An 18366-nucleotide genomic window follows, 5' to 3' on the forward strand; every position below is an offset into this window, starting at 1 on the left:
CTACAAGCCAGGCAACCAAGGGATGCCGGGCGACCGACAAGGCCCAGACCCTGATTTGGACATTTAGCCTCCAAAATTGTAAGAAAATACATTTCTGCTCTTTAAAGCCACCCACTTGTGGTATTTATTTGTGTCATAGCAGCACCAGATAACTAAGAAAGCTACCGGTATCATGTACAATACGAATTACTGGACTAAGTCTGAGAGCTAGAATTAAGATCCATTCCGTCTGCAAATCTTCATCAGAGAAAATCGCCATTTCTGCCTAGTTACAGTAAGACGCCAAGAAATCTGATAAACACATGCCATTCATAAATATTACTTAAAGCTCTAGTATTAACAGTATCAAAGCCCTGGTGGCACAGTGGTTAAGAGCTCGGCTGCTAACCAAAAGGTCAGCAATTTGGATCCACCAGCTGCTCCCTGGAAACCCTATGGGGGCAGTTCTACTCTGTCCTAGAGTCGCTATGAGTCAGAATCGACTCGATGGCAAGGGGTTTGGTTTTCGCTGGTTTTTAGTATTCATATTTAATTAGTAAACCAGTTGTCGTTGACTCTGACTCATGGTGACCCCATACGTGTAAACATTCAAAAATCTCTTAATCTGAAACACTAGATAATAGCATCAAATTCGGGGCAGGCGGTAAAGAACAAGAGATAGAAAGAAAAATGCCAGACCACCGATATCCAGACAGCAAAAGTAAACTTTTTTATTCTCCAAATTACCAGAGACAAATATGAGTGACAAGAAATGAACTCTCTTCATCCCTGCGACTTCACAAATACCAAAAGCAGAAAACGTCGCCGTATTATTTCTATTTTCTCCCCACATAAACCGATGTAAGGTCAGCCTAAGAAAACAGGGCATTATTTTCTCTCATATTATAAAAAACAAAATATATTTCCTTGAGGTTACCAACGAATGCATCCCCTTAGTTTAATGATGAAAAAGAAAGGATAGAGTCATTAAAGAAAAGTAAGCCTTTCTAGACCTACTTGTCAGCATCAGACGAGGAGCCTGCAGAGAAAGAGTCATTTACTGGTAAGGTATCGAATCACATTACAGACCTCCTGTTTTACTAGTGCATTCTGAAATTAACCCTCTGTTCTTCCCCTCGAGCTGATCTAATCACTTCCCTGTGGAAACAGAAGAAATGAAAAGGCAGCGCGCTCAGGCATCTCAGCGCCCCTAGCACAGACCAGGCCACTCCACAAACATGCCAAGATGACAATGCTGTCCACCTTACTCAGTCCTGCTGTAACAAACACTACAGGTGGGTGGCTCTAACCAACAGGAATTCATTTTCTCACAGTTCAGGAGGCTAGAAATCAGAATTCAGGGCACCAGCCCTAGAGAAGGCCCTCTGTCCTGTGGGAGAAAATCCCTGTCTCAGCTCCTCCAGGGTTCTTCTTGGCGTTCCCAGGAGATCTCTGCGCCTGGTATGTACCTTCCCCTCTGCACCTGCTTCTGTACCTAAGCTGCTCTTTTCCTATATCCAAGGTGAGTGCCTTCAAACACCCCCTACCCTGATATGGCCTTATTAACACAACAAAGAAAAATCCTAGTCCCAGTGGGATTCCATCCATAGGTGTATGGGTTAGGATTTATAACATGTATCTTGGGGGGACACGATTCAATCCACAACCCCTCCCCTGAAAGCTGCTGAAATGTAAACAGCTCTGCTGCACAAGTTGTTGAAATAGCACCATCCATTAAGTCTGGTAATAAAAAATGGTTGATGGAATCTATTTTTAGAATGCCTAAGGCAAAGAAGGAGACCGGGTGGCACAGTGGTTAAGAGCTCGGCTGCTAACCAAAAGGTCAGCAGTTGGAATCTACCAGCCGCTCCTTGGAAACCCCATGGGGCAGTTCTACTCTGTCCTACAGGGTGACTATGGGTCAGAATCGACTCGATGGCAATGAGTTCGGTTTTTTTGTTTTGTTTTATTTTTTGGTTTAAGGCAAAGAAAATAAGGGGGGATTTTTTGTTTTGTTTTTAAATAAATAATAAGGTATACTAGTTGGGAAGAAAAAGTCAATTCCAACCTTCTCACAATTTCTAAAGGGAGGGGGGAACTATCACTGCAAGGTGGGTGTGGGGAGGAGTGGGCTGGGAATAGGGATGGGTGGTGAAGAGGGGTCCTGTGCTGGGAGGCCTCCCGGGGAGCCTGGGGCTGTGAGGCCGGGAGCATGTGTACAGCCTGAGTGGCAGGTGCTCCTCACAAGACTCTTGGTCTCCACTCCTGGATTGCAGAACCCCTGGAGACACAGCCCCCAGCCATGAGATTCCCATGTTTCCAGCCTACAGAGGACAGTGCAGGACCCAAAGGAACAGAACTTCCAACCGCCTAAACTGGGGAAACTGGGACTTTGAGGGTTTCGATCCAGAACCTGATGACAAGGAGTCACCTGGGACCAGCACCCTCTCTAGCCATTAACCACATGAGAGGTGTAAAGAATAGGAGGGGCTCCCACTATGAGAAGACCAGAGGCAGCAGGACCACCCATCGACAAGACAAAGGCAGAGTGGGCAGGGGTTGGCCAAAATACCCCCTGCCTTCTTCCATCCTTTAGGTACCCCATCAGTGAGAACTGCCTCAAAGTGTAACCTTCCTTTCAGAGCATGTTTCACGAAAGCCTATACCCAAGCTAAGAAGGGAAGGAGCAGCAGCCTTGGGGTACCTTCAGGTCCCTCTACACCTCCAAGGAACCACTCTGTGGCCAGACTGAGACCTACCTGAGGCAGGGTACTTAACCTCTGTGCTCAGTGTTCTCAGCTATGGAATGGAGAGAGAATCCCCCCCGCCCCCGCCCTTTGCCGCAGTGTGCAAAGCGACGGCTGCATTTCTGCACGTGCATTTTTATCAGTGGGCTGGGTGGGAAGGAACACAGGTGAAGAAAGCCGCAGGTATGGAGCAGGTGAGAAGACTTTCCTTTAGTAAGAACCACAGGAGAGAAATTTTGTCTTTTAAATAATTAAGATGCATTGTGAAAGGGGGTATAGAAAATAGGAAATTAGAAGTGAATTCTATGTAACATCCAAAGAAAGTGAGGAAGAAAAGAACTCACATCCCGATTTGGCGATTAACAAATTATGCTGAGGACCACCATTTACAAGGACCCCTTAATCCACCAAGTGCTCCTTGGAAACCCTATGGGGCAGTTCTGCTCTGTCCTATAGGGTCGTTATGAATCGGAATTGACTTGACGGCAACGGGTTTGGTTTTTTTGGTATCATTTACAGCTAATGTCCATTTCTGCAGGAGCTACACCACTGGTGCCCTTGATGAGTGGCAGATTAATTTTCTCCTCTCATTCGTTAATGACTAAGCTGTCCTACAACTTTGGTCTCCTGTCGCTGATATAACATAGCTGTCTGCTCACATCTTAAAAAAAAAAAAAAATGAACACCAGGTCAACAATCTGAATTTCCAAATTCTAAGATTTTTTAGAGCTTAGAAATCCAGATATGCTACCAGCATGTTTTCTTTTCCATGTCTGAAATTAAGAAAAAAAATCCCAAGATCCCATTAGCCTAACAAAATTTTCATTTGCTAGGACATTTAAACTCCTTCTGAAAAAGACTGTTTTAAGGGCTTCAAATGCTTTCTGTTCCTTTATTTCGTCTATTTGGTTAGAGCGATTTGAAAAGCTTAATCAGAAAGTCAAAGAAACTGATGGATTAACTCAAAATCAGGGCTTGGAACCAGTTCATTTGGTTCAAACCCCTGCTGAGAATTTGCATGTCTAAAAGTTCCCAGGAAGTTATGCATAAGAATCACCTAGGGATCTTGTTAAAATGTTGATTCTGATCCAGTATATATGGGCTGGAGATGCAAATTATCAGCAGGGGTTCCAACCAGGATGAACCAGTTAGAAGTCCTGTCCTAACCCCCCCTCCCCCCAAAAAACCAAACCTGTTGCCTTTGGGTCGATTCTGACTCATGGCGACCCAATTATGTTAGAGTAGAACTGCTCCATAGGGTTTTCTTGGCTATACTCTTTATGATCATGCTTGGTGAAGAAGAGGATCACCAGAAATGAAGACTACCCTCAGCAAGGCGGACTGACACAGTGGTGGCAACGATGGGCTCAAACACAGCAATGACTGCAAGGACAGCGCAGGACCAGACGTTTTGTTCTGTTATACACAGGGCTGCTATGAATCGGAGCCCACTTGACAGTACCTAACAACAACAGTCTTCACGGAAGCAGACCACCAGGACTTTGTTCCAAATCACCGCTGGGTGGGTTCGAACCACCAACCTTCAGGTTAATAGTTGAGTGCAAGCCATTTGCACCACCATGGGTGTGCTTAGTAACCCCAACACATCTGCAAAGATGCTTAACTTCACTCATAATAAGAAAAGGACAAATTAAAACTATCAGGAAGGTATCATTTTTTCTTCAGTCAAATTGGTGAAAATCCAAATGCTTGTCAACGTGCTTTTTTGGCGAGGCTATGAAAAAAAAGCCACTCTCATACACTGTTGGTGGGAGCCTGTGTATATGTTTATTTATTGCGCCAAGTATTTGAAATAATTTAAACACTGCTCCTGAGAAAACTGGCAGTACCAAGAAGTATAAGCCATAAAGAGGAATGAAGGTGATCTCTATAAACCAATACAGGGTGCTTTCCAGGAAATACTGACCAGGGGAAAAAAAAAAAGATGTGAAATAGTCTATATAGTATGCTACCTCTGGGAAAAACAAATAGTAAATTAGAATACATGTGCAATCTATGCGAGTATCTATGCATGGATATACACAGATACACACCCATGTTTGCAAAAAGACACATAAAACAAACTAATAAAAATGGTTACCTATGGAAAGGGACTAGGATGGAGGGGCTAGGGAATCACAGCAAAATGTCTAAGTATAACTTTTGATATAGTTTGACTTCTGAACATGTAAATGGCTTACCTATTTTAAACAATCAGACAGACCTAAAAAGGAACACCAATGGGGGAAAAAATGAACCTAACTGATTATCAGGAATAGAAAAAAATTATTTCAAGCCACTGTTGAACACAATAACTGTACACCTTTAGTGGGATATAGTCTAAGAACAAAAAGAACTGCAAAGAAATCCTGGCTTTTCTTAGGTTTGTTGTTAGTTGTTGTTGTTGTTAGGTGCTGTTGAGTCAGTTCTGACTCATAGCAACCCCACGCACAACAGAACGAAACACTGCCCGGTCCCGCGCCATCCTCACAATCGTTGTTATGCTTGAGCTCATTGTTGCAGCCGCTGTGTCAATCCACCTAGTCGAGGGTCTTCCTCTTTTCCACTGACCCTGTACTCTGCCAAGCATGATGTCCTTCTCCGGGGACTGATCCTGCCTGACAACACGTCCAAAGTATATAAGACACAGTCTCGCCATCCTTGCTTCTAAGGAGCATTCTGGTTGTACTTCTTCTAAGACAGATTTGTTCATTCTTTTGGCAGTCCATGGTATATTCAATATTCTTTGCCAACACTACAATTCAAAGGTATCAATTCTTCTTCAGTCTTCGTTATTCATTTGTCCAGCTTTCACATGCATATGATGCGATTGAAAATACCATGGCTTGGGTCAGGGGCACCTTAGTCCTCAAGGTGACATCTTTGCTCTTCAACACTTTAAAGAGGTCCTTTGCAGCAGATTTACCTGATGCAATGTATCTTTTGATTTCTTGACTGCTGCTTCCACGGCTGTTGATTGTTAGTAGTGGTATTGATATAGTAATTTTGAAACTATTTTGCCTGCATGGTAGTATAGAGCAAATGAGTAAATATATTAGCACTGGGAACAAGGTTTTCATCATAGGAAAAAGGAGTAGCAATACGAAATAGGGGAAGGGGAGGAGAAAACCTGTGGTGTTAAGGTTTAAATTGCAGGTATCAACATGATCCCATGACTGAAAATAATACGTACATTACCTGGCTCTGCCAGCTGACAGGGCCTGGAAGCAACGACACCCTAATAGCAATGGGCACAAATAGTGCTCAGATCTTGGTTTCTAAACAACATTCTCCATTAAAAGGAAGCACGGATCCTTGGAGAAATGGCTGATTCTGGATTTGGGTTAGGGAGATGACAAGATGGACCTACAACATCTGGAAAGCAAAGAAAAGGTCAAAAACTAAAAGATTCCATGAGACCACAGTGATTTAAAAATGTGGAAGTGTTGTGAGTTGAATGGTAGCTCCCAAAAAGATATGTCCAAATTCTAATCCCCAGAACCTGTGAATCTGACCTTACATAAAAAATGGGTCTTTGCAGATGTAATTAAGTTAAGGATCTTGGGATGAAGAGTTTGTCCAGACTTACTGGATGGGCCCCAAATCCACTGACAAGTGCCCATAAAAGAGACACACAGGGGAGGTTTGACAGGCAGAAGAGAAGGCCTTGAACAGAGACTGAAGTAACACAGCCACAAGCCAGGGATCACCTGGAGCCACCAGAAGAGCCTCAGGAGGAAGCACAGCTCTGCGGACACCTTGATTTCGGCCCTCTGGCCTCCAGAACTGTGAGAGAATAAATTTCCGTTGTTTTAAGATATCCAGATTACGATAATCTGTTATAGCCAAAACTAAACCAAAGCTGTTGCCGTCGAGTCAGTTCTGACTCCTAGCGACCCTACAGGACAGAGTAGAACTGCCCCACAGAGTTTCCAAAGAGTGGCTGGTGAACTCGAACTGCCGACCTTTTGGTTAGCAGCCTGAGCTCTAAACCACTGTGCCCCCAGGGCTCCATTCATTATAGCAGCCAAAGGAGATCAATATGACAGAAGAAAGAGAGAGTTCTTTTCAGAAAAATGCCGCTTGTAAATGTAGAAGGATTCAGAGAATTAGAAAATCACCATTTTGCAAGCTCCAATATAAAAACTGATTCAGGCAAATTTCCTCAATGGCCATGAAAAGCACTGGCTGGTGGGCTGGATGCTCACAGTCTCAACAGATCCCCTCAGACTGTGTACTAGGGAAACACACCTTTAAATAAAACGAGGTGGTGGCCAGCCCTTCCAGGGGATCACACTGACTATCACTGACGGGGGGGCAACCCTGATATCACATGTCTCCTGATGTAATCCAAATCAAGAAGTATTACTATAAAAATGTTTAACCTGAATTTAATCCTAAGAAAACAATCTGATAAACCCAGAATGTGGGATGTTTTATAGGACAACGGACCCAGAGGTTTTTTGTTTTAAATAAAAGTAAATGTTGCAAGAATCCAAAATCAGGTGATTATTATAGCATAAAAGATTTAGAGACATAAAAACCAAATGCAATGTGTAATACTTGACTGAATTCTAGATTTAAAAAACAAAATAAAACAGAAAAAGCTATAAAAGACATTTTTGGTACAAGCAGGGCAAAATTTAAATATGGACTGTATATTAGATGATATAATTTGTTAATTTTTAGGGTGTGTTAATAGTAATGAGATTACAGGCATACCTCAGAGATACTGCAGGTTTGGTTCTAGACCGTTGCAATAAAGCGAATATCACAATAAAGCAAGTCACATGAACTTTTTGGTTTCCCAGTGCATATAAAACTTATATTTACACTATATTGTAGTCTACTTGGAAACCCTGGTGGCGTAGCGGTTAAGTGCTACAGCTGCTAACCAAAGAGTCGGCAGTTCAAATGCACCAGGCGCTCCTTGGAAACTCTATGGGGCAGTTCTACTTTATCCTATAGGGTCGCTATGAGTCAGAATCGACTCGACGGCACTGGGTTTGGGTTTTGGTTTTGGTAGTCTACTAAGTGTGAAATAGCATTATGTCTAAAAACACAATGTACATACCTTAATTAAAAAATACTTTATTGCTAAAAAATGCTAACCATCATCTGAGCCTTCAGCAAGTTGTAATATTTTTGCTGGTGGAGGGTCTTGCCTCAATAAAAAGTCTGATGGCTGCTGATGATCAGGATGGTGGTTGCTGAAGGCTGGAGTGGCTGTGGCAATTTCTTAAACTAAGACAACAATGGAGTCTGCCATCTGCCACATCAGCTGACTCTTCCTTTCACTTGGACACTCAGAGGTCACTGTAGGGTTATTAATGGGTCTAATTTCAATATTATTGCGTCTCAGGGAACAGCGAGGCCTGAGGAAAGGGAGGGAGACGGGGCGGCTGGTTCTTTGAAGCAGTCAGAACACACAAATTTATTGAGGAAGTTTACCTCCTTTTATTGCTGCTGTTCAAAACAACTTGGCACCCCAAAACTATTAAATTGGTAACATCAAATATCACCATGACAGATAATAATGAAAAAGTTTTTGAAACACTGCAAGAATTACCAAAATGTGACACTGAGACACGAAGTGACCACGTGCTGTTGGAAAAATGGTGCCCACAGACCTGCCTGAAGCAGGGTTGCCACAAAACTTCAATTTGTAAAAAAACACAGTAGCTACAAAGTGCAATAAAGCACAGCACAATAAAATGAGGTATGCCTGTATACAGAACCACCAGCTGCCATGATGTTCACTCCCACTCACAGCGACCCCATGCATGTCAGAGTAGCACTGTGCTCCACAGGGTTTTCATGGAGTTGACTCCCACTCACAGTGACCCCATGTGTGTCAGAGTAGCACTGTGCTCCACAGGGTTTTCATGGAGTTGACTCCCACTCACTGCGACCCCATGTGTGTCAGAGTAGCACTGTGCTCCACAGGGTTTTCATGGAGTTGACTCCCACTCACTGCGACCCCATGTGTGTCAGAGTAGCACTGTGCTCCACAGGGTTTTCATGGAGTTGACTTCCACTCACTGCAACCCCATGTGTGTCAGAGTAGCACTGTGCTCCACAGGGTTTTCAATGGCTGATTTTTCAGAAGTAGACAGCCAGGTCTTTCTTCCAAAGTGCCTGTGAGTGGGCTTGAATTTCCAACCTTTTAGTTTAGCAGCCGAGCAGGTTAACTGTACCAGACTCAGGAACTCCTAACTATATGGGAGAATGTCTTTATTCTTTGGTGAGACAAAGTATTTAAAGATGAAATATTGTTATGTCTGCAGCTTTCAAAGAGTTCAACAACAAAAAAGTACATATAAAAAGAAAGATGAAGCAAATGTGGAAAAAGATTTAAAAAACTGGTGAATCTAGGTGGCAGGTGTTGGCTGAATTATTTTTTCAATCTTTCTATAGGTATGAAGATTTTCAGAATAAAAAGCTGAAGGGATCAAAACCATTTCAAGACTACGCCACATCCCCAACTCCCAAAGGAAGAGAGGGAGGGAACATTCTCTGGTTTCTTTCTCCAATTCAGTAAATTTGGGGAATCTGCATTTAATAACCTTCAGCTGATTCTAACAATCAGGTAAGTTTAGGAACACCACTTATACTGTAGTATGTTTACATCTATCTGTTGGCATCAGAATGATGTCCAACTTGCTATATATTCTCCAAGGCACCAGGGTAGTAAATGTTTACTGAGTGAATTTATGAGGGCAATTGCCAATCATGTAAGAGCTGATTATACCAATAAGGACAAAGCTGTACTCTGAAGTCCCGACCTCAGAGAAGTTTGAGGTCTATTATCATAAATGCAAAGCTAGCAAATATATGGTGATGGGTTTAATTTGGAGCCCTGGTGGTGTAGTGGTTAAGAGTTTGGCTGCTAACCAAAAAGGTCAGCAGTTCAAATCCACCAGCCGCTTCCTGGACCCTATGGCGATGTTGTATTCTGTCCTACAGGGTCGCTATGAGTCGGAATCGACTTGATGGCAACAGGTTTGTTTTTTTTTGGTTTGGGTTTAATTTAGTTAGTGTTTTCCCTTCCATGAATAACAGTGACAGGAAAGACAAGAAAATAGAAAGGTACCTCAAACAATTTTCATTACAACAAAATCCATGATACATAAAAAATTAAATACTTATTGTTAGGTACCACAATTCTAGTTTTCAAAGAGATGAAGGTGAAAAGATAATGGCTCCCAAGGCCCACTAAAATGTCAGAAAATAGACTTCTTTTGTTCTTATCATATAAGGTATAAACCTACATGGAACAGAAAAGAGCAAAGAAAAAACAGGAACAAAGTTTTCCTGGAAGCTAGACAGAAAACCAATGAAGGGTAGAGAAACTGAGAGAAAATTGAATCTGAGGGAGGATGCGGAAAAAGCCAAGAACCAACAACCACACATTTGTAACCAGAAAGGGTCGAAAATCAGGAAGACCTGGTGCATACATAAATGAGTTGATGAGGCAGCTAAGAGGCTAAGTTTTACTTTCAAGTGTGCTTAAGAAGCAGTAAAACTTCCAGATCCAGTCTTCCCCTGGCAGAAGGCTGCTGGCTCCATCTCTGGAGAATGTAAAAGAGAGGGTCTCTGGACTAGGGAGGAGCCCTGATGATACACTGGTTAAGAGCTTGACTGCTATCCAAAAGCTCAGCAGTTCGAATCCACCAGTTGCTCTCTGGAAACCCTATGGGGCAGTTCTACTCTGTCCTGTAGGATCAACGTGAGTTGGAATCACCTCGAAGGCAATGGGTTTGGTTTGGCTTTTGGACTGGGGAGCATCAACTGCAACTGGGACAGTTAAGTTACTGCTAAGACTTACCACCCTCTCTCCTACTATCCTAGAATACAGGGAGAAGCGCCCAGAAGTCATGCAAGGTACTTCCACTCCCTGGACAGAATGCTCACATGATCACCACGCCACAAGGTAAGGAAGGGCAATCCACTGTTTACTTCACCTTCCAAAGCAGACACCTCTGGGTGGGTTCAAACTGCCAGCCTTTCAGTTAGTAGTTGAACGCTTAACGGTTTGCGCCACCCAGGGGCTCCACATATCAAAACAAGGGAGTAAAATAACATCTTAGGTATCTAGTGTAGTGCTGCCATCACAGAAATACCACAAGCAGGTGGCTTTAAAGAAAAGAAATTAATTTTTTCACAGTCTGGAGGCTACAAGTCCAAACCAAGGTTTTGGCCATGTCAGTACCTTCTGTGAACCTCTCTCTAGTTTCTAGTGTCTGTGGGAGTCCTTGGCAACCCTTGGTGTTCCTTGGCATCATCTGTTTCCCCCCTGTGTGTTATGTCTATTCTGTTCTTTTTATAACTTGGAAGTGATTAGGGTTAGGACTCACCTTGCTTGGTTATGACCTAGTTCATATAATGAAAAAAAACCCAACTGCTAAACAGAATTATATCCATAATAGAAGCCAGCAATTCAATACAAATTTTGGGGGGACACAATTCAACCCATAACAAATAAGAAAGAGGAAGTCAGGAAACAGGAGACCTATGGAAGGCACCCCAGAGGGATAGCAAAGGGAGGGCTGAGGCTGGCAGTTGTTTCTCAGGTATGAGGAACAGACTGTGCTGGGGGGAGGGGAGAGGTTCTTCAGGAAGGCGTAGCAACAGAATTCCCGATGCACCTGAACATCCTGGGGCAAGACTTAGAAAACTAATAGAGTTTGGAGTCGAAACAGCTGTTGTCTTTGTCGCTGTTGTTAGGTGCCATCGAGTCAGTTCTGACCCATAGCGACCCTATATATAACAGAATGAAACACTGCCTGGTCCTGCGCCATCCTCACAATTGTTATGTTTGAGCCCATCATTGCGGTAACTGTGTCAATCCACCTCGTTGAGGGTCTTCCTCTTTTTCGCTGGCCCTCTACTTTACCCAGCATGATGTCCTTCTCCAGGGTCTGCTCCCTCCTGATAATATGTCCAAAGTACCAGAGACGAAGTCTCGCCATCTTCGCTTCTAAGGAGTATTTTGGCTGTACTTCTTCCAAGACAGGTTTGTTCATTCTTGTGGCAGTCCATGTATACTCAATATTCTTCGAATACACCATAATTCAAAGGCATCAATTCTTCTTTGGTCTTCCTTACTCACTGTCCAGCTCTCACATGCATATGAAGAGATTGAAAATACCATGGCTTGGGACCTCAAAGTGATATCTTTGCTTTTTAACGCTTTAAGGATGTCCATTGTGGCAGATTTGCCCAGTGCAATATGTTGTTTGATTTCTTGACTGCCTCTTCCAAGGGTGTTGATTGTGGATCCAAGTAAAATGAAATCATTGACAACTTCAATCTTTTTTCAATTTATCTTGATGCTGCCTGTCTCTCCCACAGCATTCTCTGCTTCTCTGCTGGGTTCAATAATTCATTGCAACAACCACACAAAATGCACAGTCAATACTCACAATTACGGAGTTTATTAGGGAAATAACAGGTTACAATTTTTGTTCAGGAACTCTTAGGGTACAGTTCTTCCATCAGGAGAGCCTCTTTCCAGCTGTGCTCACAGGCACGCCTCTCCCTGGCCCTCAGCCTCTGCCCAAAGGCACTGAGCTTTCTCGCTACGTGGGCCGGGAAGCACACCACACTGTCTCCTGCTGCCGGGTTTCCCCTTCCTTGGTTGTGGCTGGGTTCTCTCTCTTCCACCTCTGGAGTGGTTCAGTTTAAGCCCAGTGGGATGGGAAAACTGACCAATCCCCTGGCTGGGCCGCAATTACCCTATCACACAGTCCCACCTAGTCACTTGGGCGGGAGGTACAGGACCCTGGCTAAAAAGGCCACACAAAAGTGAGCCATAATACTACCCTGCCTATTGGACCAGTTGTGAGGATTTTTGTTTTCTTTATGTTGAGATGTAATCCATATTGAAGGCTACAGTGTTTGATCTTCATCAGTAAGTGCTTCAAGTTCTCGTCACTTTCGGCAAGCAAAGTCGTGTCATCCGCATAATGCAGGTTGTTAATGAGTCTCCTCCAATCCTGATGCTATGTTCTTCTTCATATATACTTTCTTGGATTATTTACTCAGCATACATACCGAATAAGTATGGTAAAAGGATACAACCCTGACGTACACCTTTCCTGATATTAAACCATGCCCATTCCCCGTTGCCATCAAGTCGATTCCAACTAATAGCGACCCTATAGGACAGAGCAGAATTGCCCCAGAGAGTTTCCAAGGAGCGCCTGGTGGATTCGAACTGCCGACTTTTTGGTTAGCAGTCATAGCTCCTTAACCGCTACACCACCAGGGTTTCTTTAAACCACGCGGTATCCTCTTATTCTGTTGAACAACTGCTTCTTGGTCTACAGACATGCTCCGCATGGGCACAGTTTTCAAACAGTAACATCACATAAAAAATAAAGCGCGTACACATACACACACACACAAAAGTCAATTATTAGCTCTAGAGGAAAACAAAAAGGTGCATAGAAAACAAAAATTAATGTACGACATGGCTCGTTGTGAACAGCATTTAAATAATCATACATGTAAACACTAAGTATTGTCTCCTACAAATTATGACAGGTCTACATGGGGGCAGGGGCAGAGGGATCAGCACCCGTGGGGAGAAATGGGAACAGAGTAAACATCCATCTTCCAAAGCAGAAAGTACTAGGTAACATCTACAACTAAAAAATAAAGACGTTTAGGATTTAGCGGCATAAAAGCAAATACCAAAATAACCAGCTAAGAGGACTTAAAATGCTTGCCTCTGGGTAGGAAGGGATGCTGTTTCTCCTAAGAAACCTTGCAGAAACTGTTAAAGACTTTTTAAACTACCATATTTTTACTCAAATAACGTACGCTTTAAACATTTTTTTGCTAACTCCCCTATGCCAGAGCTCTTTCACTTAACTTCATTATTTATGAAAAATACAGTACATGCATGTGTAACTTTATTTAAATTAAAAAAAGGCACTAAAGGTAACTCAAGCTCAGAGTCCGCGTAGGGACCTCCCTAGCAGGTTGGCATGATTCTCGATTCAATCCAGCTAGTAGGTACTGAACATCTCTGATGAGCTAACAGCCATGCCCTAAGTGCTGCAAGGGCAAAACCACAGGAGACAACACCTGTCCTCATAGATGTGGTGTTTTATTAATAAAACATATGCACGGAAAAGAACTCAAGTGCAAAACAAGTTGCAATGCGATCACCACCCAGTGTGTGTAGAAGAGCTATGTGGTAGCGAAAAGGGGAGACTAGGCCAGAGCAGACAACAGAGGCTTTAAGAAAGAACTTGAGAAGAATAAGGAAGGGCATTTCTAGAAGGGGAACTGGCTAACAATGAGGGTATGTCTAATCTGGAAGCAGGGACAGTTTTTTCAAGCAAAGGTGAGATTTAACTCATATGGGGGGAAGGGGGCAAGACTATGAAAAAGCAAAAGCAGAGACTAGAACACATAGGTATCACTGTTGACTTCTGACATTTCCAGAGCCCCAGACACTATCAATCAGAAAGAAGGCCTGTGGTTTTTCCCTGTGTCTCAGATGTAGCATCCCGAGCTCATTACCATGAGCACCGCCTCTACCCTTCTCTTACCCCCCTCATATCTAAAATCATCCAGGCCCTGTCTGCCCTGGCTCCCATCTATCTGAGCAGCCGCATGACTGTACTTGGCTTTCACACTCCAACACTAACCTTCTCTGCGTTCCCAGAACACTCCCTGCTCTTGGTGGTCACAGGACCTCTGCACAGGCTCTTCCTTCTATCCTTTCCCTGTTAACTCCCGCATACCCTTCCATTCTCAGCTCAACCCGTTTCCTCAGGGAAGCAAACACCCCTGACTGCTCTAACTCAGGAACCCAGGTCATAAGCTCTCATGGATTCCTTTTCTCTATGCCAGTCTGTAATCTAAACCCTCACTTGGTGATTACCCAATCCACGCCCGCCTCCCCGTCTAGGCCAGAGGACCACAGAACCAGCATCACCTAAGAATCTATCAGAAATGCAAATTCCCAGGCAGCATCCCAGACCTACTGAATCAGAAATTCGGGGGCGGGGTGGGGGGGCAATCTGTGTTGTAAAAACAGCCCTCCAGATGATTCTGATGCAGGCTAAGGTTGGAGAACCACTGGGCTAAGCTGTAACTCCATGGTGGCTCAGTACAGGTGCTTTTCTGCAGTCTAAGATGTGCCTTAGTACCAAGTACACTGCCAGGCAACAGTAAGGCCTCAGAAAGATTACCCGGTTGAATGATGGATTGGTGAAAAACTTTCCATAGCTCCCTATATCCCTTATTAACTCTAAATCCCTCTGCCTAACTTTAAAAGCCACTGACCAGCTCTCAGAAGACCTGGATTCTGCCCCAGCTCCCAGGCCTTCCTGGGCTGAAATCTTGTCTCTCCATAGTTTTACCATCTATGCCATCATCCATAAATTACCTAATCTCCTTTGGCCTTAATTTCCTCATCCCTGAAGTTATAATAATCACAGTACCTATTTCCTAGGGCTGCTGAGATAATTAAATGAGACAGTGGTGCTAAGAATCATGCCTATATATACATGGCAAGCATTTCACAGATTTAGGTATTATTATTGTCATAATAATAATTATTCAGCTTTAAGTGGCTTTCCTCTTGGGTCTCAGCTTTCTTTCCAATAAAATGCAAAAATATGGGTGAATGTACTATAAAGTTCATTGAGCAAAACGGTTATTCAAAGCCATTGTTATCCAGCTGGCCCTGGCTCACGGTCACCCCATGCGTGATGCTGCCCAATCACGCACTATCCTCATAATCAGTTGCAGATCAGATCATTATGATCCCCAGGGTTTGCAAGGGCTCGTTTTTAGAAGTAGGTTGCCAAGCCTTTCTTCCTGGTTTGTCTTAGCCTGGAAGCTCTTGAAACCTGTTCAGCATCACAGCAACACGTAAGTCTCCACTGACAGCTGGTGGCTGCATGAAATGCTTTGGCCGGGAATCAAACTCAGGTCTTCCGCATGGAAGGGGAGAATGCTAGCACTGAACCATCACTGCCCTCATTAATAACCACGTCAAAAATTAAAAAACAAACAAAAACGTTGGCTACTGAGTCAATTCCAAATCATAGCAACCCCCGTGTGTGTCAGAGTAGAACTGTGCTCCAGAGTGTCTTCAACAGCTATAATCTTATGGAAAGAGATTGCCGGCCTTTCTTCTGCAGTGCTGCTGGGTGGATTCAAACCAATCTTTCAGTTAGTAGCTGAGTTCAAGCCATTTGGGCCACTCAGGGAACTATTAATAACCATACCAAAAAAAAAACAAATCCACTGCTGTCGAGTCGATTCCAAGTCATAGCGACCCTAGAGGACAGAGTAGAACTGCCCCATAGAGTTTCCAAGGAGCACCTGGTGGATTTGAACTGCTGACCTCTTCGTTTGCAGCCATAGCACTTAACCACTATGTCACCGGGGTTTCTTTAATAACCATAGATAGCATTTATTGAATGTTTGCTTTGTGCCCCTTATTTACATTATCGTACTTCATCCTCTTAACAGGTTTTTAAGGTGGAGTATTTGAACCCAGGCCTGCTTGACTCCAGAACTTACTATAAAGTGGTTCTGTTTCTCAGAATGTTGGCATTGCTGGATTTGCGATTTTCAGCATATACTCTCACTTAACTCGACTGACTATACCCACTTCAGACCAGCTCTCTCTCCCTTCCAAAACCAGTCACATCTAGGCGCTCATTCTGGGGGCCCTGAACGCTTCCGTTTTAACCAGGAGCCCTAGTTGAGCTTCCTCTGCTCCAACTCCTGCAGGAGCCAGGCTGTACCAGGAAAGCTGGTCTAATTCACAGTCTCCTGGAGTTCAACTAAAGTCACTTTCCTCAGTACCCACCCCTGATAATCGAGTCTCAGTAACTCAAGTTAGCAAGTGGTTTCGTTTCAGTTTCCGTCTGTCTAGTACCCAGGATTCAAACGGAGCTCACGCTGAGAGCTATTTCTAACCCAATTCTGGTACTTGGTAAAGTACTAACAGCAGCAATTAAAACACAGGCCTATCGAATCGATCTTTAAAAAAAAAAAAAAGCCACCCTTTCTGCCTCCTCTAAGGGAGACAAGGTCCACCACCTGCTTTCAAACGGGCCCCCCTCCTACCCTGTCTCAAGACAGCCGGCTGTATAACGATGACAGAAAGGAGAACCCAAAACACCAAAGCCACGAGCTCATGCTCCGCCCCGGTTCCTCCCACCGCCCTACACCTCCCTGCTCGGCCCCCGGCGCTCCAGACAGGCCCACCCCGCCACGGTCAGCTCTGCCACTAGCACCCCGTCTTCGTGGGAGCCGGCCCCTCGCTCGCCCCCGCCGCCCACGAGGGCCCCGCGCGCGTCCGGAGGCGCCGCCGCCCACTGCCCGGGACACCTCGGTGCACCCGGGGAGGAGGCACTGCGCTGGTAACATTTCGTACCAGAATAGTTAAATGCTGAGTAATTTCCCCGCGGAGCAAACAGTCCGAGCAGGGGGCTCTGCCAACGGCAACAGTATTTTTAACCGATTTAATCAACAAGGCGGCCGCGGCTGCGGGAGTCCCCGAGGGCTGCGCCCCGGCGAGCGGAACAACTCCTGAACCGCTGAGCCGGGAACCCTCGCCCGCTGTCCAGGGCGACGTGGCCGGCTCCGGGGGCGCTAGACGGAGGCTTCGCGCCCACACACACGCACACACACCCAGACCCCACGCCGTGACAGCGGTGCCGCCGCGCACACCCCTCCGAAACCGCCACCGAGTCCCAGGCGACAGGGGCGGGGAGGTAATTTCGGGGCAAGAGGCTGAAGCCACCGCGCGCCCAAGGTTTGCCCGAGGACGGCGGACGCCTCGGAGCGCTCGGCAACCCTGAGTGGCGGTCACCGCGCCCAAGTTCAGGGGTAACTCCGCTCGGGTCCCTCGTCTGCGCCGGGGCCTAAGCGGAGCAGAGGGTCTGCGGCGAAGTTCACCCATGGGTGTTCTGCTGGAGTTAAAAAGGGGGCGAGGAGACCCAGATCCCCCGGAAGGGGCTGCGGAGTGGGACGGGCAGGTCCAGCCCGCGGCGGGGGAGACGGCTCCAGGAGCTGAGGGGAAGAACCGGAGCCGGAAGGCTGCCCCTCGGGGAGCGCACACCGCCAGGCGGCGCGGCCGTCGCAGCCTCGCCGCCGCCGGCCGACCCCGGCCCCGCCGCGGGCGCCCGCGAGGAATGAATGGGGGCTTCCCGGCCGGCCCCTCGGGCTCGCACTCACAGGCAACGTAGGCGACCAGGGCGATGCCCAGCAGCAGCTTCATCCTCCTGCGGTTGATGGCAGACACCAGGCGCAGCAGCGCCTTGCTCACCATCCCCGGGAGCGGCGCTAGTCGAGGACCCTGCCGCGCGCCGGGGCCCGCCTGCTGCACAAAGCGCGCGGCGGCGGCGGCGGCGGCGGCGGCGGCGGCGGCGGCAGCGGCCGTGTGTAAGCCCCGCCCCCCGGCTGTTCCGCGCCGGCCCCGCCCCTGGGCGGCAGGCTTCCTGCCGGTAGAGCCACTGCGCAAGCGCAGCTCCGCCCCCGTCTCCGCCGCCGCCATTCCCTCCTCCACGCTACCCCACCCTAGCAGCGCCTTTCCCCGCAGGCGCAGTCGCTGCAGCTCGTACCTCGGTTTTCGAAGAATGTGGCTGGGAGGGGTGGCCTG

The 18366-nt window shown here is 45.9% G+C and overlaps 1 protein-coding gene across 3 annotated transcripts in view; it reads right to left on the reverse strand.

Moving 5' to 3' along the window:
• UXS1 (UDP-glucuronate decarboxylase 1) overlaps positions 1-18095 on the reverse strand; it is a 110555-nt gene extending 92460 nt beyond the window's left edge. For all 3 annotated transcript variants that reach the window (XM_003413615.3, XM_010593578.2, XM_064268585.1), the window contains exon 1: positions 17943-18095. In XM_003413615.3, the coding sequence (XP_003413663.1) occupies positions 17943-18036 (94 nt within the window). In that variant the 5' untranslated portion in view covers positions 18037-18095. The remainder of the gene's footprint in view (positions 1-17942) is intronic.
• Between the last annotated feature and the right edge of the window lie 271 nt (positions 18096-18366).

Source organism: Loxodonta africana, chromosome 15 (genome assembly GCF_030014295.1).
Source record: "Loxodonta africana isolate mLoxAfr1 chromosome 15, mLoxAfr1.hap2, whole genome shotgun sequence".
Classification (NCBI taxonomy): Eukaryota; Metazoa; Chordata; class Mammalia; order Proboscidea; family Elephantidae; genus Loxodonta; species Loxodonta africana.